This window comes from Pseudonaja textilis, chromosome 2 (assembly GCF_049901715.1).
Source record: "Pseudonaja textilis isolate UNSWEBS1 chromosome 2, rPseTex1.2, whole genome shotgun sequence".
Classification (NCBI taxonomy): Eukaryota; Metazoa; Chordata; class Lepidosauria; order Squamata; family Elapidae; genus Pseudonaja; species Pseudonaja textilis.
In genome coordinates, this window is record NC_141991.1 from 191,367,828 (window position 1) to 191,392,930 (window position 25,103).

The following is a 25,103-nucleotide window of genomic DNA, read 5'->3' on the forward strand; positions in this document are numbered from 1 at the left end:
TTGTCTTCAGGTGCTTTGGAGAATAGCTTGACTCCCTCTTCTTTGTGGCAACCCCTGAGATATTGGAACACTGCTATCATGTCACCCGTAGTCCTTCTTTTTATTAAATTAGACATATCTGATTAACAGAATCCCGATCATATGAATAAAACATGCAAAGAACACGTTTAATTAATTCAACCTTCCTATATTTAAATGACATATTATCTTGAGGGGTATTGTTACATGTATTATCTAAAAGTGCCAAGAGTGCTCTATTAAATTGAGCTCTATAGAATTCCCAATATTATTCAGAATAATTAAACTTAAGCAGTTTGCAAGCATCTCTGGGCATGTTCTTAGGCCTAGTAAATATTTGTGATTGGACTCAAATCATTTTGGAATTCTGTGTCCTCAATTTGCCCAATAATTAGCTTTTTCAAGACCTGAGAGTAAAACGTTCTGGGGTGATAAGTCATAGTACAGCAACTTTTGAATGGTATTTTCCAACAAACATGTCCAGATGTTATTAATGGAAACAACCCAACTGGGGTCAGGTGAAAAGTTCATCCTTATCTATGCTTGTTGGCTTCTTACATTGCTCATATTAAATTGTAGTTCTCTCAAGCATTTGAGTAGGGGAACTTTAATAAACAAGCCATTGTTTTTTTGCGGGGGGGCGGGAATGGTTACTCAAAAATAGGTGAGATATATAGTATGAGTATCTAATATTAATATTAAGCATACCTGGTATCTTTATTCTTCTCTGCAATGAAGACCTTTTGTAATCAGCTAAAAATTTGAACAAGTCTTCATCACTAAGCCTGTCTCCTTCCTGGAAAGAGCAAGTTATTAAATAATGATCTGTTTAAAACTAAGTTGCATCTTTATTTGTAATTAACTGCATATAAAAACATATTGTATGATTTAAATTTATTGAAATAAATTATCTTTTAATAATTTTTCATAGAGGACACACATTTTCTCTTCCTGAACTCATTTTACTTCTACTCTGCTTTCTTTTCTTTTCTTTCTGTATTCTTTTTTTCCAAAATCTATTCTTGACAGGGTTAAAAAAAGTGATTTTTTCCCACATTCAGAACTTTTCACCAACTTTTTCTGCTTCATTAATTTTCTTAAAAGTTTTCTAATAAACAAATCAATCTCACTTTTACATTAAATTTCTTTCCCCCGTACACAACTGGATGAAAAGATTTATGTTTAAACCATGTTTTTAAACAGAGACATTTTTCCTAAGTAGATGCCCACAAATGCCAATTCGGTTGCTCAATAGTCCAGATATTTATGTACAGATAGTCCTCATTTACCAATGGTAATTGGTACCAAGAATTCCATCACTTAGTGACACAATCATAATATATGAAGTCACATGACTATGCTAACCTACAATGGCAGGTCCATTGCTAGGCATACTCCATGTGGTTGCAGGGTCCCAGTCACATGATCACCATTTGCAAGTTCCTTCTAACCTAATGCAACCTAATTCCTATTTTCACATGTACTGAGAAATATTTAGATACTAGTTCATTTTTTTTTGCAATCATCTGATTATTTAATTTATACCCTCTCTTTCCTTCCCTTAATGCAATCATCAACTATATTCCACAGCATAGTCCACCTTCATCCCAATCTTTATCATTTTCTCCTTTTAAATTCCAGATTATAAACTTCCCAAACTACTGGCCTCTGCAGTCCATCATAGCATTAGTCAATCAAGCTTTTATTATAACACTTTTTAGAAAGTCAGGTAAGTTGTAGACTAGATCTGTGCCACATGCAGTATTCCTTGCTGGCTGTAACAGTGTAACCAAAGCTCATTTTTATCCCCTGTGATTGGTCTATTCCAGGGGTGTCAAACTGGTGGCTCATAAGCCAGGTGCGTCACATGCAGGTCACGTTCATCCCAGTTCCGTGAATGGGAAAAACATGGTGAAATGTCATGTGATGTCAACTTGACAGAGCGAGTTTGACACCCATGGTCTATTCTATGAAAAGTAGGATCACTAACCTAGAGACTACCATAGACTCTCATATATTTTTGCCAAATAGGAGTTATATCATAATCCTCATCAAAAAACTTTGGCCAATTTCTGATTAGCTAACATTCTAAAACAGGGGTGCCCACCCCCCAGTCTGTAGACCAGCACTAGGCCATGGTATGCCAGCAACTGGTCCACGCAAACAAGTGAAGCCCCATCCGTGAAATGGAAAAACCTCTCTCTGCAGAAATGGTCTCTGGTGCCCAAAAGGTTGGGGCCTCTATTTTAGAATACCTTACCAATCTATTTTGACAAAAGTTAAAGATCTATAAATCATGACAATAGTAGCAATATGGCCAGACCAGTCCTTAGAACCCCTTTATACTACCACAATAAGGAATGAGTGGCTTTTGGAATTATTCATGTGGAAAAACTTCCCAACTATACCTGTTTAAAAAAAGTGTTGAGAGTCAGAGTGGTGGTTCTGAAGTTCATTGGGCCAGGAATGTCATCTGAGCTAAAGCCTCTTTCAGAATATCTTCTAGATTGCAGTGTCACCATTTTTCGATCGCCACAAGATCCTTTTCCTTCAAATGTGAAATTTTAATTGGATTTTACTTGGCTTAATGAAAAAAGGCAATAATAGCTATTGCTACATTGTACTGTTTCAAAAAATTAATTATAGGTAGTCCTTGACTTACCATCACAATTCAGCCCAAAATAGTTGTTGCTAAGTGAGACATTTGTTAAGTGATTTTGCTCCATTTTATGGCTTTTCTTGCTAGAGTTGTTAAGTGAATCACTGCAGGTGTTAATTTAGCCACACATTGTTAAGTTACTCTGTCTTCCCCATTGATTTTGTTTGTCAGAAGGTTGCAAAAGGTAATTACATGATCCAGGGACACTGCAACTGTCATAAATATGAATCAGTTGCCAATCATCTGAATTTTGATCATATGACCACGGAGCTGCTACAATGGTCATAAATGTTAAAAATGACTATTAATCACTTTTTTTCAGTGCCATTGTAAGTTTGAACAGTCACTAAATGAACTGTTGTAAGTTGAGGACTACCTGTACTAATAGACCTCTGCTTCTCTTAAAATGTCTATTTTTCCAATATTTTCTACCATGGCATGTTTTCATTGTAAGAAACATATATGCTTTTAATATATATATATAAAATCCATGTATTTAAAAGAGTCAGAATCTCATTACATGTAGTCCTCAAATTACAACAGTTCATTTAATGACCGTTCAAGGTTACAATGGCACTGACAAATGTGACTAGTGACCATTTTTACGTTACGACCTTTGTAGCATCCCCATGATCATGTGATCAAAATTCAGATGCTTGGCAACTGACTCATATATTTATAACTTTGGCTGTGTCCCAAGGTCATGTGAACATCTTCTGTGACCTTCTGACAAGCAAATTCAAAGGGGAAAGGCAGATTCACTTAACAACCAGGTTACTTATCAACTGCAGTGATTCACTTAACAACTGTGGCAAGAAAGATTGTAAAATGGGGCAAGAAAAACCCTAAAATGGGGCCAACTTCATTTAACAAAGATCTCAGTTAACAAAGAAATTTTGGACTCAATTGGGATCGTAAGTTGAGGACCACCTTTGAGCTCATTTATGCAACAAACCTGCAGGATACACTGCCATTTTAAATGAAAACAAAGGACGAAACCTGGTAATTTGCTCAACCTCCTACATGATTAATAATTAGTTTGTATGCTAGAATGTTGAAGATGCTACTGTGATGACTTAATACAATATAAAGTATAGCACCAATAAATACATCCTATTTTCTTATCAGGCTTGTATGTTCAAAGATTAATCGTTTAATAAAGCAACAGGGTGAAGTAGTAGTAAGAGTTTTCCTGAAATTTAACTATTATTTCCAGAGTAAGATTCTTTGGATCAGCTAAAGAAAATATTTGGATCCAACTCATTAATGATATAGACTAGGGGTCTCCAACCTTGGCAACTTTAAGACTTGTGGACTTCAACTTCCAGAATTCCTTAGCCAGCTTTGAATTCTAGGATTTGACGTCCCCAAGTCTTAAAGTTGCCAAGGCTGGAGACCCCTGATATAGAGTATAATATATTATGGTAGTGATAGAAACAAAACCCATGAAGCGTTTTTTTTTCCCAATTGTCCATCAGTTATAAGGATTAGCTTCCATACTAGAACACTATTAAACTTGCTTCACTAGCTACCGTAGCTAGTTAAGGATATCCTTCAATATTTGTTCAGTATGTGCCCACATAACTCCATTACTACGATGATAAAATTACATAATTAAGGGAGAGTAGATACTTCCACTTTAAAGTAGAATAGAAATAATGGCATTTTATGTGTTTACACAATTAGTAGAAAATAGTTGATGACAGTATCTAGGATGAATTATAAGATATATACACAGTCTTATATTTAAACTTACCATTTAAAACTTCTAACTCAGCTATATCTTTTTCAAGTGTTGGAATACTAAAGAAACTTGCTAAATTTATAGGTATCCAAGCAAAAGGCATGCGGTACTTTCCTAAACGTTGACAAAAGTTCTCTGCTTGTTGTTTTAATTTCTCAATCTTTTCCTTTGTCTAAAAAATAGGCAGAAAAAATATATGCTGGTCAAAGTTATAAAAATCAATTAAACAGAAAAGAAATGATCTAACATGTTTTCATGGCAGTCATACCGTACTATTTTTTTTTTTTTTGCAGAATTATAACTTAAAACAAAAACCAACAGGGTCAGGAACAAATCTAGTCAAATAAAGCCTTATTCAAAAAACAATAGCAGAAGTTATTGGAGTTATACTGTATTTAAAATAGCAGTGCAAAGAAACTGAGAGTTGAATGGGAAACAAGAGATTTATTTAGAAATTTTAAATCTGGTATCCTAGATTTTACGTCATCAGATAAGATTGCAAATTAATTGCTAACAGTGCTAGTATTAATTGGGCTTGTAAGGTTAGAAATTTACATAAGTCTGATATATAGGTAGTCCTTGACTTACAACCCTTGTTTAGTGACTGTTCAAAGTCACGGTGAAAAAAGTGACTTATGACTCTTTTTCACATTTACGGAGTTTGCAGCATTCCCATGGTTGTGTAATCACCTTTTGACAAGCACAGTCAATGGGGAAGCCAGATTAATTTTCCAAACTTGTTACTAACTAAGCAACTAACTGCAGTGATTCATTTAACAACTGTGCAAAGAAAAGTCATAAATGGGACAACATTCACTTAACAACTATCTTGTTTAACAATGGAAATTTTGAGTTCAATTGTGGTCTTTAGTCAAGGATTACCTGTACTTCGTGCTAATTTTTCAGTTATTGGAAAATGCAACTTTACATCCTAGGACTAGGACACATTTCCTATAAGACTGCCATACTCGTATAATAATATTTTTACAATAAAAATTGCCTGATAAGATAAATAACACTTTAAATCACAAGAATACAGAAAGATGGCTACATAAATATCCCTATTATCAGGGTTATAGATTTGCAGTTCCAGTTAAAAATGTTTAAATTATATTTACCTTCCCACTTTCATTTTCTTTTAGAATGATGTAGGGTTCTGCACAATCTCCAATTTCTCCTTGCTGGAGGACTTTTTCAATCTACCCCCCCAAAAAAGAGATTCTAATTAACAAAAAATTAATAATAGTTATAAATTATGTTGCTAGCGCTTTCATAATGTAAATCTGGATCATAATATATAAATCAGCTTTTCCAATATAAGAAGATAGAAAAGCACTGTCCTACACTGCCCACCATTCTGTAAATATATTAATGTTGTAGCATCCCATTCTTCTATAAAGCTAATATAAGCCTGATTTCTTCAGTTTATGCTGTCTATATGAGTTGGTCTAGCAGTCCCATTATCCCCATCCAGAATAATCAATGCCATGTTGCCTTAGCAATTAAAAGAACTGTGGGCTACCACCACCAGAGTGCATTAGGCTGGTCAATGTTGGTCTATGCTGTCTTGCTTGCTTCCATTATAGCCAACTCTGCCTGGCTCAAGTCAGAAGATAAGAATAAAAAAGGCACCATCATTAGAATACAAATAATGTGACTCACCTTCAGCACAAGATAGATATCTGATGAAGGATATGTTACCGAAAATACAGCAGCCCTAGCCTGAGTGGAGGAGTCAATACACCGTGTATGGGATCGCAAAAACCCTTTTAATTGTTCGGAGTTCAAATCACAATGAAAACTTTCAGAAATCTTAAAAAGAAATAGGATGAAAGCGAAAGTGCCTTCCATGTCAGTTACAGCATGCATCCTACAATATTGTCATAATAATACCTGTAATGATTACACTATATACATTTTTTCTGGGTGTACATTAAAATGCAGAACTAATTGCTTGATTCCATGAATGTTGTGGCTTAGAAAACAGCAGAGCCATGCATTTTTAAATTCTGATATGATTTCTAATCTTAACTTCCCATTTAAAGGATTATTGGGCAATTATAAGCAAGATTGCCTGTCCAACAAAAGCATATATAGAATCTCCCACTCACCTACCATGCAAAACTGATGAATAAATAAGGAATGAGTAAAAGAAAAGGCAAATTCTAGAAATTTCCTTTTGCTGATTGCTGATTGCTTATTTTGTATTATATACAGTACTGCAATCTAAGAGTCATGTTGACCGTTACAGGCTACATGTGTGTTGAATAAAGATATAAATAAATTATATTTCACAAAACTATAGTCAGTTGTTGAACATTTGTATCTGTATGTCCACACCTCATAAGGTAGAGCAAAATAATTTGTTCAAATCATGAGCTAGAACAAAGTAATTCAGACTGAATTTTCATCTCCTTGGATCAAAGCAAAACTTGTAAATCTATGTTTTATTTTCCTTGGCTATCAAGGAAGTTTCAATCCTGTTCTGCTTCCCTGGAAATGGAAGCACAATATCTTGGCAGCCAGGGTGGATGGAGAAGAAACTCCAAACCTTTTGTCTTTAGATTTTCATGTTGCCCAAAAGTTACTTATAACTTTTCAATGTACAGCCTTTACAGTGAAGTATAACAAATATTAACCATAGGCAGGAACTATTTAAGAGAAACAATCCAGCCAACCCACTTAAGATGGGCTAATGAGAAACAGTACATAAATCAGAACAATCCTGATCACACATAGAAAGCCAGCAAACTCTGTCTCCTTGCATCAAAACATGACAATGTCTATTTTGGCAATGAAACTTCTGCAAGAAGGAAACCAAGTTTAGCAAACACCAAAGATCCCAGAAAAATGTTAAACACTGCATTTAAGTGAAAACAGTGCTGCTACACTCTTACCTTTTTCCTTTCTCTTATATCATAAAGAGCTATGGTTACAAATAATGGCTCAATTTCAATTTCAAATCTGCAAAGGAGAAAATAAGGCACTAACTAATAATTACTAATAACTAGTAATTCACGTGACACAAAATCAAGGACAATGGCTACTTAGAATAATACATGCACTGGAAACATTAGCACAAAACTTAGTTTTGCTTTATTTACTTAACCCTCAGTGCCAACACTAAACAATTTCAAAACATTTATAAAAGTAAATACCATGGCTGTTTTGTTTTCCTATTGTTTTGGATGGAATCTAACATTTTCTATGAGCAGAGGCATGTTTTTTATTCCCAACAATAAAATAATGATCACTTAATAATAAATAATTAGATGATCCCATTTTTCCTTTATAAACTAAATCTTTTGGGAACAGAGCAAATGGGATCTAACTAATCTGAGGGAAGAAGATACTACAAAGCTGGTTGCTGATCCTCTTCCATCTAGACCTAGAACTTCCACCCATAGTAACCTATAACGATACACAGATTTTTGCATCAATCCTGATAATTTCTTCAGAACATAGAATAACAGGGACAGCATTATCATTCCAAGGAAAAAAAAGCAGCAATGTTATCAAAGACCAAATGTGTTTAACTCATGAGGCATGTTAAACTTCAGTTAAACATAACACGACCCAAAATTACATCTCATTTTTAAAAGAAGATAACATGGTAGCTAGATAACTCTTACTAGGTAGATACTGTATATACATAGACCAGAATAAGCAGAAATAGAGAAACCTATAGAGTGTTTTGTCTAGTGCACATGACAAGCTTTTAAAGTACTTTCCCAAATAAAGCAGTTTTCTGAATGAAGAAAACTAGCACATGGAGGAAATTTGTTTTACATTTTCTACATTATAGATTTCATTCCATCATTCTGTTGTATGGGTTACTCTATATGCCATCTGATTGACCCAAACCCCTAAAAATGTCCCAATAGCACCATAGATGTAGAACTTACTTCAATGTCTGTATTTTCACTAATATCCTATTACCTAGATACTCCTTTGGGCATTCAGGTATTGGTCGTATTTGTACAGAATCCTCCTATTCAAGACATTAAGAACAGTTATTTGTTTTGGTTCATTTTTGCTTCCTGTACTTTGACTGACATCATCCATTACCAGCCCTTCATTTCTTATTTTACAATCAGGCAATAAATTAATGCAGAAAATGTAGGAAGTCATCAGAATTATAGTAAAGCCAGGAAAGTTTGTTTAGAGTGCAGGAGCCCGCACAGTCGCAGGGCAATTATGATACGAAGACTTTACATCACTGTGGCAGGAGCTGCAGTGGTACTGGTATGCAATTCAGCAGTCAGCAATTCGAGTGCTGATTGCTGTCTTTAAGACTTGTCCCAAATAACTTATAGAATCACAGAATCCTACAGCTGGAAGTGACCTTAGAGGTGTTCTAGTCCAAACCCGTATAAGGTATTATAAAGCAGAAGACCTTATACCATCCTGGACAAATGGTTGTCCAATCTTTTCTTGAAAAACTCCAGCAAGGGAGCATCCACAACTCTAGGAGCCAAGCTGTTCCATGCGTTAATTGTTCTTAAGGAAATTTCTCCTCAGTTCCTGGTTGCATTTCTCTTAACCCATTGCTTCTTATCCTATCCTTGGTAGGTATTTATTCCCTATGGAGAATAAATCAATGCCCCCTTTTCTGTGACAGCTCCTCAGGAAGGCTAGAAACCTGCTATCATATCACCCCTAGTCTTTCTCTTTGTTAGGCTATACGTATCTATTTCCCTTAATGATTTAGCTTCCAGACTCTTTAGCATCCTTGTTCCTTCTTTTTCTTCAATTTTTTTTTGAACTACAATTGCCATAGCTAATTACACAAGCTGGGCTGGATGGAATTAATGTCTAACATGTACCGTCCTTTGTATTATAGTTCCTTTGAAAACCCAGATGGTTGAAGTATAGTTCTGCCCGAAAATATATGGCTTACCTCATCTATACTGGGATACAGAGCAAACAACTCAGTAGGCCTGTCGGCTTGCCGTGCCTCTTCATTTTGCCTTTGAATATCTTCTGCTTTAGTAGTCTGCAGTAGGTTGGTCAATCGGGGATCAAGTGGTAGGCTGCGTAGGCAAATTTCTCCAGATGTCAAGGTGGTTTTATTGGATTCATCACAGAGAACCTTTAAGTGCCTGGGACTTGTCTGCTCAAGCAAATAGGGAATAGTTGAACAGATTAAATATACTGAATATTGAGGGTAAACGTTTATTCTCCAAGCTTGTGGGTTAGTTTCCTAATGGAAAACTCCCATAAACTCCACTGAAGATATTACCTAGCTTGGTAACAAAATGTTCGGAAACCAACCCACAAGTTCGGAAAATGAACCTTCGCTATTATCCTACACCTGAGCTACAGATATTTACCACTATTGCAATTCTGAATATTGCTATTGTATTTCTGTGTCATATTTCCATACTTATTCATTGCAATAACAGATATTAGATTTTCAATACCATGAAATAAATGTTAAATGGAACTACTAACACTCCTTCTAATGCAGTCATTTATTACATGCAGAATAATGGGATAACAGAGTTGGAAAGGGAGCTTGGAGGTCTTCTAGCTTCTGCTGAAGCAGGAAACCCTATACCATTTCAGACAATTAACTGTCCAATCTCTTCTTAAAAACCTCTAGTTTTGGAATGCCCACAAGTTCTGGAAGAATGTCATTTCATTGAGTAATCATTCTAATTGTGAGGAAATGTCTCCTTAGTTCTAGGCTGAAATTCTATTGCTATCATGTCACCCCTAATCCTTCTCTTCATTAGACTAGACATACCCACTTCCTGCAACAGTTCAATTGGTTGTGGTTTTTTGGTTTTTTTTTGCCTCCAGTCTCCCAATCATCTTTGTTGCTGTTCTCTGCACACTTTCTAAAGTCTCAAGATTTTTTTATATGCAAACACAGTAGAACAAGAAACATATTAAATACTTTGGGAGAAGATTACGAATTCCTGGGTTGCTATAGAGTAGAAGTGTCCAAACTTGGCAACTTTAAGACTTGTAGACTTCAACTTCTGGAATTCCATGGTTTCCAGCTGAAGTTGACAGGTCTTAAAAGTTGCCAAGAACGGACTCTCCCGTCATATAGCTTTATATTTAAAGGTAAGGTGACTTTCTTCTCTTATTCCAGACTATTTAAAAAACAAGGCTTAATTACTTTTCAAGGTCCCTCATCAACTTGGTGTTACTCCTTCTAATTTGGGAAGGAAATTCAGATGTGTCATTTGAGTGGCCCTATAGCATGACACCAAATGCTCCCAAGGCATTATTACGAAAAGAGATTCCTCCCACTGGCCGCTTTGCTCCACCACTGCCTACTGCTCCATTTTCTTTTCAAAGCATTCTTTCAAGGCTACTCTACTCCTAAGTGTACCTGGTAACTGGAATCGTGAAAATCAAACGTTTCAGACTCAAATGTTTGCTTTCGAAGGCTTTTGTGGAAATCTGTTCTGGATCCTGTTTTCATGAAGTTATAAGCCTCATTGCTTCCTTGATTTCTTCAGTAAAATAGCCAATTAGATTTCAGTTTTAGAAAAAGAGACAAAATGAAAGATCAACTGCTGTCATGTAAATAAATTCTATCAAAAGATATATAATACCCCCAATTAATTTAAGAACTGGATAAATGGAATACAAAGCTATAATAAATTTCTATATGCATTACCACTACAGAATATGGAGAGAAATTCTTATCCATATTCTTTTTCAAGAGAACACCAATATATACTGCCCTCCCCCCACCCCACCCCACCCAAAAAACCTGTCCCAGTGTTATTAGAAATATGCCCATGGCACTTTGGTCTAACCTATTTTCACTACTGTCAGCTCTTCTCCAATGTATCAATGATACGCCTTCGAGCCACAAGGCAAATGCCACTGAGCCTTTTTTTTGTGTGTGGCCAAAATAGATATGGCTGCACTTGAGATTTTTCCTGTCGCTTTTTAATGATGCAGAGTACTACCAGATGAAGGTTTTTTGAACCACCAAGTATGCACAACTCTAATCTGGGAAATGCTGCTTCATTTAGACAAATGAGAGAGCACAATCGTTATTGTTTCCTTCTCCTGTCAACCATAAATGTTTTTGGTTGGATCCTAATACTGTATGATTGATGTCCCAATTCAACTGTAGCAGACCATTATTAATACCAGTAATATTTTCTGAATTCAATCTATTTAGTAAACCTAATGAGAGTAAATAACATTTACATCTTGAGTAATTAGATAATTAATCAAAACAGTAGATTTCAACTTTTCTCTGGGTAATTATTGAGTTATAAATGAAGGACTTACTTTCGATTCACAATCAGCCAGTCACGAATATAAGTCTGAACACAGTCCCGGACATGTAAATCCAATTCAGTTCTAGGGAGAAGCAAAAATGTTTCTATACATAATTAGTGTTTGTACATAAAGCTAGTCAATAACAGCAACATGGCTATTCTCATGTAATTAAAAAATTGTTACCTTTGAAGCCACTTCTGCAGTCTCCAAATCCAGTTTTTCAGGATAAGTTTTTTGAACATCTTATTTAACATGTTATTAATAAGAAAATATCATCTATAAAAACTAACTTAAAATTAAAGTGTACTGGTAGCATTATGAAGTATAAAATATATTTTAAAGTACAAACCACACATTGTGTAAATTATGAAACAAATATCTAAGAAAGGAACTGAGGAAGCACTGGTCTGCTAAAATACTGTTTAAAAAAAAGGGACACAGATAACATAATCTCTTTGTTTATCTCATCTGAGGAAAAAGATGAAATTCATTGATACAGTATATGTTTTGCATGAAAATATTCAGTCCTCAGATCTCCAGATCAATTCATGGAAAATACTTCAGAGAGAGAAAAAAATGCTTTAATGAAAATTTAAAAATGCTAATTATCTGATCGTTGGGCTTCTCTCTAGTAGGCTACACAGGAACCAATTAAATAGGTATATTACAATACAAAAATATCAAAGAAGGATTTTAATAGCAGAAAAGTTAAGAAGCCACAGTGAAAAAAATTCCAGCAAATGTTGTATGTAACAGTGAATTCCCATCCATACTGTACCATATGATAGCCAATATCCTTTTTAGACATCAAGGTTCAATTTCAATCTTTCTCTTGTTCTGGAAAGTTTAGGTTTATTAACATTTTTTTCTACATGAAGACTGTGTCCCTGACTACCAAGTTGCAGTTATGCAGCAGTAGAACTTGGCTTATATTCACAGGTGATAAAACCTTCAATCACCACAGACAGAAGGGAAGCAATTTTCTTTGGAACATAAAGGGAAAGAGAAGTAACTTTTTCAATGTAGTCCCAATATAATCTCTCCTACTCTTTCCATAGCTTGTACCCTTATAAGGTAAGCCCTTATAGGTATTTGTCACTTTTGAGAAAAAGAGGTAAAGGGACTGGAATGTGATGGAGACAGAAAAAAATTATTGCTAGTACACTGCCCTTAGCTTGCCACTAGATAGTTAAGAAAAACAAAGAGAAATCAGAGGAACTTGTGACAATAGGAATGATGGCAAACCCTAAGATAAGTCAAAAATCAAGGTCAAAATGGTTTGTTCTGGGTCCATATTTTGAACTGGGAAAATCTGACACTCATATCAGTTCAAACTTTGTATTTATTTTATTTACACCATTCTATTGTTATACATTGTACAAGGAGTTTGCCCTGGGTGAATAAATGCTTAGTCAATATTTGTATGTGTACAATTTCTGAAAACAAATTATTTTTCCAGAGATTTTGTTCAAATATTATAGTGATATCTCAGAATATGTAGCAATAAAAAGATATTTGTCAGACCACTGGGTAACCAGAATACACTGATAAGAAATACTTCTGGTTCAAGAACCCAAAAGAATGGGAACATTAAAAACAGTTGCTTGCTTAAAAAAGTTTCCTCACCGTTCTTCTGGTATTGATGGTTCCAAGGTTCTATGCTCCTTTGCAACATAAACCACCTCCAAATCATCTTCAGGAAAACCACCCAATTCTTGCAAGAGATCTGAATCTAGATTATTCAGCTGCATCATTAGGAGACCTTCGAAATCCACTGGATCTACAGCATCATAAAACTGAGGCTAAATAGTACAAAAAGAAAAAGAAAGAAAAGAAAGAAAAATACTTTTTTGAGGAGTGCAAAACACATTTCTGAGTTTCCATTAAATATTAATATTAAATATTAACCTACAGCAAAGGGCATAAATCACACTAAATTATTACATATAACCATAACTGTAAAGGCTATAGTTTTAAAAAAATCAGGCTACTTGAACCCTCTTAACTTATTAGAAAATAGGTTAAATGAGGAGAAATTACTAGACAAATAACACATTTTCCTTTTTTCTACCTCTTTTCTTTCTTTAGTAATGTTAGACAAAATTATATAAGCAGTTTCCTGCTGAAGATTTAGCTCAATCTATATTTAGCTCCTTTGGGTTAATTTCTCTTTAAATCTATTCATTAATTCATAACTAAAAACAAATTGTGTCTACTTTCATTAGGGGAGTGCCATCTGCTACATAACCAAGCCAATCTGTAAGGTGCAAATGGAAGAGGAACGGAATGGAATTTTATCTTATTGAGAATATGGTCCTAAACAAAAATATTGTCACAGGCTGGACTTCCGGTTTGAGCTTCTTCAGCGACAGACCGAAACCTCGTCTCTGTGAGGCTTCGATCTGTGCTCGCCGCTGGAGCGCCCCGAGCCGGCTGGTTTCGGGGCTAAGCCACCCCATAGAGGTGGTGAAGAGGGGGGAGACTGCCAGCAGGGTTGAGGAGAACCGCATCTCTCCTCCCCAGCTGGCCATTACTCCCTTTCCCAAAGGCAGTTGCAGCGGTGGTCAGAAATGGCCACCACAAAGAAGAACTCGACCGGAAAAGACTGTGCAGGAGAAAGATAAGAAGAGAAACTTTTGGTTGACTGGGTCAAACAGCAAAAGCAACAAATAAAGTACCCTGGAATTGAAACTGTTAAAAAACAATAACATTGTTCCCTAAGAAGATTTTTAAGCTGCGAAGGAGAGAGAAAAGGGAAAAGATTTGGTTTTCTCCTTTTCCTATACTGACAGCTAAGAGATTTAAGCAAGAAATTGGAAAAAAAAATCCACTTTGACATCAATAGGCATTTAATGCTGAAAATGAAAAGTCAAAGGGATAATAAAGGTTTCTGGATAATTAAAAGCTTTTGAAAAAAGGAAAGGAGAGAAAAAGAATAAAAGGGTAGGATCTGGAAGGGAGGAGACTACCTGAAATTAAAAAAGAACTTACAGCAAAATCTCAAGAAGACTTCCAAAAGATACATTCTAACTGAAATATCGCAACAAAAACCCCAGGAAGAGAAAGTCGAAAAAGAAATAAGAAGATATAACTCGGGACTATCTGGATTACTTGATGATTTCTGGATTCTTGGTTATTGTTTTGAATGACTAAAATCAATTGGGTGGTTGTTTAAAACTTTTTAAAATGGCTCCACTTTTAGAAGAACTGAAAATGGAACTTAGAAAGTACAAAGAAGATACACAAGAAGGGAGAGGTTCTTTTGGCTTCATATTTCAGTTTTTAGAAATGGAGATTTGGAATTATGAGAAACAACAAGAAATGCCTGCAGAACAAGAAGATTGCGACAAAGAAGAAGCCATCTTTAATGAACAAGTAATCTTAGATGGGGCTTAAAAAGGAAAGGGGGAAAGAGAATGGAAAGTTTAAGATTGGGAAAAACAACTCCAAAAAAAATAGAGTGAAAAATAAGTATAAAATCAGAAAGCAACAGAAGAGGGAAATGCAGAAGAGAGAATTAGAACTAGAGCGACAAGGGGGTAAAAAGGGGAGGGAGAAGATGAGAGGGAAGAAAGAAAGGAAAAGTAATTATAAAGGACAGGAGCAAAATATAGAGAAACAGGGCCTATTTAGAGATAATGGGTGAAAACTTAATGGAAAAAGGGATTCTGCAAAGGTACATAAGATAGTATGGTTATATTAGAAGCAGAAATAATTTCAGGAAATATGAAACAATGTATGATAAAATGTCTGATAAAATAGCTATCGTAATTCAGTGGAATGCATGTCAATAAATAAATGTAACAAAAAGTATATTTAATGATTTATAAAACATATGTGAAGAGAAATAAGGGAAAAATTAATTATGGAGATTATATGTGTTTTTAAGGAAGTATGATATTTAATTGAAAAGAAGTGTTAAAGATGTTATGGTTTTAATGATTATTAATGATCCAACTGAACTGGAATGGAATGAGAGTTTATAATTACATATATTTACAATCTTTTTCTTTTTTTTAAAAGAATATAGTGTGTATTATAAGAATGTGCCAAGCAGAATTTGATTGGAAGTTATGTATTATGTATGTATTATATTGAAGGTCATAAACTTAAGGTATATATTGAAGTTTAAATAAGAGTTGAATGGATGTAATTAAAAGATATAAAGGTATCATACTCCAATTAGTCACTACAGGAGAAAATTTGTTTAATGAGAAAAGATAATATGAAATTGAAACAGAACAGACAAAAGTATAAATATGATTTGAATTGAGATGAGACAATCAAAATAAAATTGAGAAAATTAAAAGAGGGTAAAAACTATATAGAAAATGTAAAATAGTATAAGATATGTAATAGAATACAAAAAGGAGCATGAAATTGAGTTTTGTGTCTGTATAAAGAAGTTCAACCCGGGACCATTCTATTTTCAAAAAAGATGTTTTACTTGTATTTTGTGTGTGAAAACCCAAATAAAACTTTATTAAAAAAAATATAAAATATTGTCACAAGCTAGCAAACTTGAGAGACGTACAAACGTTCTTGCCACAAGGAAGACTACAATGAGTAAACTAGTATTGTTCTCCTCCTGTTTTATTTTATTTATGTATTTTTTAAATTCATCACATTTTTATATTTCCCATTTCACATAAGTGACTCTGGATGGCTTACAATAAAAAATTGTACTCTTCATAAGTTTTTGCAATTGAATTGCAATTCATCTATAGAAGCTCTTTGTACAAATGAGAACGTAGAAAAATCAGGATCATCAGTCAGTAAAGAATCTCTACCTGCCTGAATAGAACATGAAGTCTAATGATTCATGTGTTAAACCCTTGAACTCTATTCAGCCATTCTAGCTGTCAAAGCAAGGAAGCTAGGTACAGTTAGAATTAGCATATATAATTTTTTGAGGTATAAATAACCTTTTTTTTTCCATCATAACTTCTTGAGTGAGTCTGGAGACTGGTATTGTCTTCTAAATCACATTTATCCCACTGTAAAATTTTTAATGTGCATTTAGCAGATTAGACTAAAAATTATAAAAATTAATATATATTTAAATATACATATTGATAGCTAACTATAGATAACAGCAGATTTATTTCTTAAATAAATAATACGTCCCCAATGCTTGTATACGTAGCACATGCCCAGACCAATCAGGAATCATTGAGAGGTGATAGATATGTAGGGGAAAGAATTGTTACAAGAAGATAAAAACCATTAATAAAAAGCAGCAATTAAGATTTTGGCAGTGTGGTTTATCTATAAAAGACAACCTACAGAGAAACAATTAACATACCTTTGTCAATGCAGTAAAATTAGCAGTATGATGCAATCAAAATGGTGGCTAGATGAAACAAAAAGTAACAACCTGGCAGAAAGCATTTAGAGAACAAAATGCACACTTTTTATCATCCAATGAATCTCCAACAAAGTTAAACCGACAGCTGCTCAAGTTGAGGAAGTGAATTAGATGTCTTCAACAGACAGGAAATATATATTTACTATGTTTCAGTTTTCAGAACTGTGGGTTCCTAATAACCTGTTTATTCTTATTAAAATACAGTTAAAAGGTCTGAGGATCAATTTAAGATTAGTTCAACAAACTTCTGGAAAATTCCATTCAAATCAAGAGGGAAATATCGTCTCTTAATAGTAACATTTGTAATCAATGATGTCTACAGAAAGATCGGACAAATGACAAAAACAGGCTTTCTCTCATCCTTTTAAAGAGCATTATAATATCTACAAAATAGGCTACAAAAGGAATAGAGTTTGCAGTTTGATGGTGTGATAAGGCTTTTGTCATTTTTATAAAAGCAGAAGAAAATGCCTTTATAATATTCTCTTAAGATACGTGTATTTCATAATATTCATGTGTTAAATGTCTACACAGACATTAATATTTGTGCATGACACAAAGCTGGGGAAGATTGATAATAATTCTAAAACTAGCTTAGTAACAGTACTGGCAGGAGAAGTTTGGGGGTCTTGGTAAACTACAGATCAAAGTTAAGCCAACAATGTAAGGAAGCTGCCAAAAAGCGAATGCAATTGGGGGTTACATCAACAGAGTACAGGATCAAGACCACAGTAGGTGATAATACTGTTTGTGTTTCATTGGTAGGTCCACATGTGGAATACTGAGTCCAGTTCTCGTCATGACACAAAAGACGCTGGGGAACCGGAAATAATGAAAGGAAGAACAACAACAATGGCTTGGAACCTAAATTCTACAATGACTGGTTAAAGATACCTGGTATTTTTAGCTAAAAGAAGCAAAGAGTAAGGGAAAACATGACAGCAGTCTTCTGATACATGATAGAATATCATACAGAAGTGTATGTCATAATAACAAATTTATTCTCCCTGAAGGTAAGATAAGAACCAATCAATGGAAGCTTTACAGTGAGATCCAAACTTGAATTAACAAGGATTTCCTGATTGTGAGAGTTAATAACAATGGAACAGACTGCCATCTGAATTTGTGGGTGCTTCATCATTGAGAAAGCACTGTCCCCACATAACTTCATAGTTACTATAGTTATTAGTAAAACTAACCTGTTGTCTTTCAATTCAGATTGCATAATGTCACTTTTAAGTAATCATTTTTTTTCTAGTTAGGCAGAAATAACTCTCTAGTCCCCTTCTCTAGTCCCCCTCTTCAATGTATGAGCAAATGTCCACTTACTCATATGTATATAAATTTATTGGAGCCAATATCTGTCAAGGGACCTAATAATCATCAACTTTAAGCGTCATTTAAAAATAACAATAAAGGGGGAATTCACAGTTGAATCGTGAGAGGCATAATCCTTTTCTTGAACACTATTCTAACTGGGATAAATGAAGCACAAACATCAGTTTAGTCTAGTGACTAAGGTGCTAGGCTAGAAACTAGGAAACCCTGAGTTCTAGTCATGTCTTAGCCATGAAAGCCAGCTGAGTGACGTTGGGTCAGTCATTCGCTTTCAGCCCAATTTACCATACAGAGTTGTTGTTCTGGAGAAAGTAGACAGAAGAATGAATATTAGATATGTTTGCCAATTTGAGTTATTTATGAAACAATAAAGTGGATTTAAAAAAAACTTTAAGTTGTTGTTACACTTACCAGATTAATGGAAGAAAAACCAGGTGTACTATTACTTCGCTGACAGAAAGGTCCAAAGGATGGTTGGACAAATTGCCGTCTTATTTCTGCTGAGGAATGCCTTCAATTTAAAAAAGACAACAGAATTGATTATACTTGTTGCAGTTAACTGACTACATTTTCTTAAATATTTGAGCACATTCCACAGAATCAAACTGTGCCTGTTATCCTGATTAGCATTTGCTTGAAAGTTTCTCTCTCAAATTCTAGGCTCTTTCCAGTTCCACACCAACTCAAGTGGCTAGTTTTAGGGGCAACACAAATTCAACAATGTAAGGAAGTGTAGACTTCAACTCCCAGAATTCCCTAATCAGCAAAAACTAGAGAATTCTGGGAGTTGAAGTCCACATCTCATATCATTGTGGTGGTTGGAAATCATTGTTCTAAACTTTCAAAAAAACCTCTTACCTTAATGAACTAATTAAAGAAGGCTGCTCCTATTTGTATCTTTTATTAAACCAGATATTTAAGATATTTGCAAAAATGTAAAACAATGTCACTCGTCATTAATTTTTGTTAAATGTACACATTTTTCTTGAAAAATATTTTATTTATGTAAATATCAAGTGGGTTTAATATTATTTTTATATGACACAATAAATAAATATTCTATGGTGTGTCTCCTTCATCTTTTAATGACTATCAGTAGATATCATTCAAATGCTATTTTGGGGTCCTCCATAATTTTTTTAAAATAGGAAAGGGTCTTGAGAGAAAAATGTTTAAGAAACACTATTCTAGAGGAATACAAGGCTGTGGTATGGGTAATCATCCACAATTGAGTGCAATATTTCAGTAGTTAAATGAGTTGCGTCCGATTTTATAATCTTTTTTTGCCACAGTTGTTAAGGGAATCATGCAGTCATTAAGTAAATCTAGAATTCTGCATTGACTTTGCTTGTTGGAAGCCGGCTGGGAAAGCTAGAAATGGTGATCATATGACCTGCAATTGTCATAAATACATGTCGGTTGCCAAGCACCCAAATTTTGATCATGTAACCATGGAGATGCTGCAACGGCCATAAGGGTGAAAAACAGTCATAAGTCCCCTTTTCCTGTGCTGTTGTAACAGTCACTAAACAAATGATTTTTGTAAATCAAGGACTACCTGTATGGCAGACAGTACAAAATATGGCAAACAGAAGGAAGATTTGTTACCAAGGCAACAACCAGAGAAATGTGGCATGAGCCATTACCAAAACAGAAATTTGTGAAAACACCTCAGAGAAGCCTCCAATTCTTGTAAGGATAAAACAGGGGGGGAAGGGGGACGAGGAGAGCACATTCAGATTTTCAAGATTCAATCGCCCTTCTAATAAAAGTAGTTTTAGGCCCACAGAGCATCTGTTTCTTAGTCTGTAGCATCTTACCACAGTAAACCGACATTGCAAATACAACCTGTTAACTGTACTTTCTTGTGGTTCTTCTCTCTGCTGCAGCTGTTTCCCCTTTTTTAATATAGATTTCCGGCTAGTAAATCTGGGCATCTTTGTGATTAACATAGCTTTAGAAACTACTCTTGAAATGTTGACAGATTGGCCAGAGGTCAATCCTGTTATGGAGGAGAAGGAGGAGGAGGAGCAGCAGGCGCAGCTCAGGGCTTCTAGGGATAATTGTAACGGAGGGGCAGATTCCAGCAATGTTGAAGCTAATGACACCCCCCCGTTTGAGGGAAAAACCCAGGACTCCCCACCTGCACCCACAGCCCTCAGACTCTATGATTCACCAATCCAGTCCCAAACAGAGGCCTGGATTAAAAATACAACCAGAGAGAGCAGATTAGACAGATCAGCCAAGAAACAGGCTGGTGAAAGAGAAGTCTCCAGCAAGTAATGTACCTTAGCCATGCATTTGAGTGATGGCTCAGTGCAGCTTCTTTATTGGCCTCCCACCCTGAGAGAAAAAAACGCTGAGAATAACTTTTCAAGTCTCAGCTCTGATGCCATGCTTTGACCTCTGGATTTCACCTCCTTGCATCTCTCGTCTTTTCCCTTGGATTTGTCATTTGTTTGTTTGCTTCTAAAAAGTTCTGACTGAGTTTGCAGAACTCTGGACTGTGGCAGGCAGCCAGCCGGCTACTTCGTTGGCTGGCAGCTAGAAAGGTTGGCACTATAAAGCCCTCGCCAAAATATTTATATGGCAATAGTCCATAGGAAAATGTGAGACAAAACTGGAAAAAATTCAGAATGCTAAGAAAAATGCTACAAAAACACATGACAGGAGGAGTTAAATGTTCAGGTTAAAAGACACAACACAGAAAAAAATAAGCTTGTCAAGATGAGCAGGCTTGGGTACAAAGTGAAATTTAACTTAAGCATCTTGATAGCTTAAATTTTTGCTCTGCAGAAAATGAGTACCCTCTAGTGGCTGTCAGAAAAGAAAGTTGTTTAAGTAAACTGGCCAAAAAGAGGATCAAGTAAGAATTCAGAAAATGCGAATGAAGTCTGATATATTTTTCTAGCTTATCATTCACAATAATGAACTGTAATCATGAACATACAGAATTATTACTCCAAACAAAAGTCCGACAACAATGGGATCTGATTAGTCACATCAAATATATACATCTTTCTCTTTAAACTCTTATATCATTCTCTCTCCAAAACGTTCGTTTTGTTGCATAAAGGAGCTCTGACTAAGCAAATACACCCCCCTTTTTCTCTCTTGAACAGTGTTTCTGTTTAGCGGATAAATATTCAGAGTTTTCCCTAGATAAAAAATAAGACTCCTCCCTGAGTCACCTTATCAGGGAGATGGGTGGTATATAAATTTAATAAATAAATGAAATGCACAATTTGGTGAGAAATAAGGATATTTTATTAACTTCATATACAGTCAGTCAACTCTCGAGACTCCACAAATATTTTCCACTGTTTTAAGATTTTGCTCAAAAGTGGAAATCAACAATAGGAAGTAAACATGTCACAATCTACCAAGGTTGCTACAAGTCAAGTCACTCAGACACAAACTTCTGGAAGCCACTAAACAGGAAGGCCTGCTGATGACCACAAATGCTCAGCTTACTCTAGTTGAACATTCTTTCTTCCCTCAGAATTTACAAATCCCTGTCATATTTTGCAGGCCCCCCAAAGCAACTGACGGTTGATATTATCATATGCTAACAGGATGGCCATGAATTTATCAGTAGACTTACTGAGCATGAAGTAAAACAAAAACTTCTCTGTGGGTAAAAGAAAAGTCTGACCTTGTTAGATTTCAAATGAAACAAGAATTCACAACAAACTAACCTGTTGCTTTTAATGAGCTTTTATAGTGTAAAACTTAGTAGGAAGAAATAAATATCTTCTATTTTAACACATATCTGGGCAAGATAGTAGAATTTTATCTTTTATCAACAGCAAGTCAAAAAAGGCAGTTTCAAATACTTAACCTACTTAAATCTTTTTGGGCTCCTAATGTGTGGATTTTTAAAAAATTGTTAACATGTAGTTCTATACCATATTTGTCTTAAAATGTATACCCTAAAGTAATCCTTCAGATAGCTTGCAAATGTAGTCAGGGTGCAAAATAAAATCCAAAGTATACAAAATAAAATAAACATATCAATATCTGGAGATGATAAAATCCCAGTAAACATTAACCTATGAACATGAGCTCAGAGCATGCTTTTCTTTCGATATGCCTATGAAAAAAAAGACAGCTGAAAAGCATCTGTTAGCAAAAAGATTTTTAAAAACTTCTTTCAACTGTTCTTTGATGACCAGAAGAATGGAGGGTTACGGGCCAATTTGAATCAACTTGACTAACTAGAGTAGGGGTTGCCAACCTTTTGGACCTTAGGGACCCCCAAACTCATAATTTTAAATCCCACAGATCACTAATATGAATTTTGACTGACGGTGGCTTGCTGACGTTGGTGGGAAAGAGAGCCATCCGATCTAACCTCAGAGGGCTGGCGGTGATGCTCTCTCTCTCTCTCTCTCTCTCTCATATACACAAACACACACACACACACACCCTCCAAGGCAGCCACATTCCTAACCTGCTTTTCAGCTCCGTTCTGGGGGGGGGGAGAGGGGGGGAGTATTCTGCGATCCCAAATAAAGAACGATCAATTGGTAGGAAAACGGGGTGGGGAACAAAAGGCTGATGGGCTTTACTTCCCAGATCCCCAGCTCAAGCCGGACATTCCTCAAGTGGCGTCTGTCACTGTAGACGTCATGCTCCTTCGTGCAGAGCTGATCCTTGCCCTCTTGGAAATGCACCCCGATCCTCAGGCATTGCAAGAATTAATGGGCCAGGGCTTACAGGTCAACAAGACGGCCAACGCTGGATCCCTGAATCCACTTTTAACCATGCAGGAAACCTGCCTCCGGACACCTGTCTGCTTTGCGGTTTATAAGTCCCGTCACAGCACTGTGCAGCTTGCAATCAGAGTTTATGTCCTAACTGCAATTGGCTGTTTCATAAGCTTCCTTCCCGGACGCATCACCATTGGGTACCCACGAAGAACCCTGGCCAGGCATGGCAGAGTCCCCCACCACCCAACCCTAGCCTTTCTAGCATCCCCTTGGAAACAATTCCCCTGTGGAGCCCCAGCCTCCCCCCACACTCATCCTCCCACACCAACCCCAGTCCATGCCCTCCCTGGCGCTGTGCAGCGTGTCAGAAGAACAATGATGTCTCCTCCATCCTCTGCATAAATTGGCCTCGGGGGTGCAAGTCTCTCCCCCAAACTCTGCCAGAAATGAGTCTTTGACAGCGCAGCCTCTTGGAGCAGGATGCCTTCCAGGGTCCCAAAGACTAATTTCTGGCAGAGTTTGGGGGAGAGAAAGAAAGACTTGCTGCTTTCCTTGTATGCAGCCAAAAGCAGAAGAAGAAAGAAGCAGAAAGAAGCAGCCTGGTGGCCAGGCAAGGCACGTGGGTCAAGTTCCCCCCACTCCGCCTTTCCCCCTTCCCCTCACTACCTCATGTTGTTCGCAATGCAAGCGACACAAGCCTTGTGTTCCCGCAGCCATGTAGGCGACACAGCCTTGTGTTCCCACGCAGCCTGGATTAATTGCTTTGGGGTTGACATTTCTCTGTGGACCACCAAAACTGGGCCGCAGCCCACCAGTTGACGACCACTGAAATAGAGCTAATAGCAAACCTCAGCCTTTAGCTTTCTCTTTGGAGACCCTTTGTCTATTAGGGTTTAAAGATGCCAGGAATCACTCTGTATCTGGAATACTGGTATTTCAAAACCAATCTAAATCTGTTATCAAATGACCCATATTTGGAGTTTTTCCCCCCAAATGGGCATGTGCTATCATCCTATCTCTCCTTTGCTCTAAAAATGGACAATTCACCAGGCTTTTACCTTGCCCAGGTTGGGTGCCTTATCCTTCACAGGCCCTGGGAGCATTATAAACACACCCCTCTACATTAATGTGTGGGTGGTTGTGTAAAGTCCCTGAGCCACATCTGTTGCTCTCTTATAGGGAATCTTAAATGACATTCATTTATCCCATTCTAAGAAATACCCTGGCAGAAAATATGCTGGTTTGATCACTTCTTCTATCCAACCAAGATTCTGATGTATTCTTTCAGGTTGCCTATTTCAGGTTCTGCACCTATGTTCATTCTATTTGACCTATTTGTGATGGAAGATTATTGTTAATTTTGGTAATGTCACTATTGTTGGTATTATTTATTGTTAATTTTATGACTCTTTTATTCATCTCTATATATTTTAGGAGGAAGGGGAGAGAGAGAGAGAGGGAGAGGGGGGAGGGAAAGGGGTCTAGTGGTTAAGTACCAGGCTAGAAACTGGGAGATTGTGAGTTCTAGTCTGGCCTTAACTATGAAAACCAGCCAGGTGACTTTGGACCAGTCACTCTCTCTCAGCGCAACCCACCTCAAAGAGTCACTGTTGTGGGGAAAATAGGAGAAGGAAGGTGTGTTGAATACGTTCACTCCCTTGAGTTGTTTGTACAAATAAAAATGGGATATTATGTTTGTGTGTCTGTGTATGTAGTATCTTTTTTGTATGTTATGTTTTCTTTCTTAAAGGCCATAATTAAGGATTGGTGATGGTTATTTTCTCATAAAAGAGTACTTTTATAGGAATGTAACTTTTTTTCCAAGATAATTGGAAAAGAAAATGCTAAATCTGATTACCAGGGTATATAGTAAAGACTATCATGTATTGTATTGTTTACATTTTTTTTGATGAATAAGCCCAACTCATGTATTCTATAGCTATAATACAAACAGAAAAACGGCATTTTTTCACTGTGGTGATGGCATATACAATAGGCATTTTTCAG

At 36.1% G+C, this 25,103-nt stretch overlaps 1 protein-coding gene across 2 annotated transcripts in view; it reads right to left on the bottom strand.

Annotated features, from left to right (window-relative positions):
- The window catches only part of DOCK8 (dedicator of cytokinesis 8), an 82,066-nt gene that overhangs the window by 53,199 nt on the left and 3,764 nt on the right, over nt 1–25,103 (bottom strand). For both annotated transcript variants that reach the window (XM_026703768.2, XM_026703767.2), the window contains exons 2-13: nt 18,796–18,895; nt 13,305–13,480; nt 11,688–11,759; nt 10,768–10,891; nt 9,322–9,534; nt 8,327–8,412; nt 7,319–7,385; nt 6,084–6,233; nt 5,540–5,620; nt 4,434–4,593; nt 2,427–2,566; nt 727–814 (exon numbers count right to left, since the gene is read on the bottom strand). In XM_026703768.2, coding sequence (XP_026559553.2) covers nt 727–814; nt 2,427–2,566; nt 4,434–4,593; nt 5,540–5,620; nt 6,084–6,233; nt 7,319–7,385; nt 8,327–8,412; nt 9,322–9,534; nt 10,768–10,891; nt 11,688–11,759; nt 13,305–13,480; nt 18,796–18,895 — 1,457 coding nt within the window. The remainder of the gene's footprint in view (nt 1–726; nt 815–2,426; nt 2,567–4,433; nt 4,594–5,539; nt 5,621–6,083; nt 6,234–7,318; nt 7,386–8,326; nt 8,413–9,321; nt 9,535–10,767; nt 10,892–11,687; nt 11,760–13,304; nt 13,481–18,795; nt 18,896–25,103) is intronic.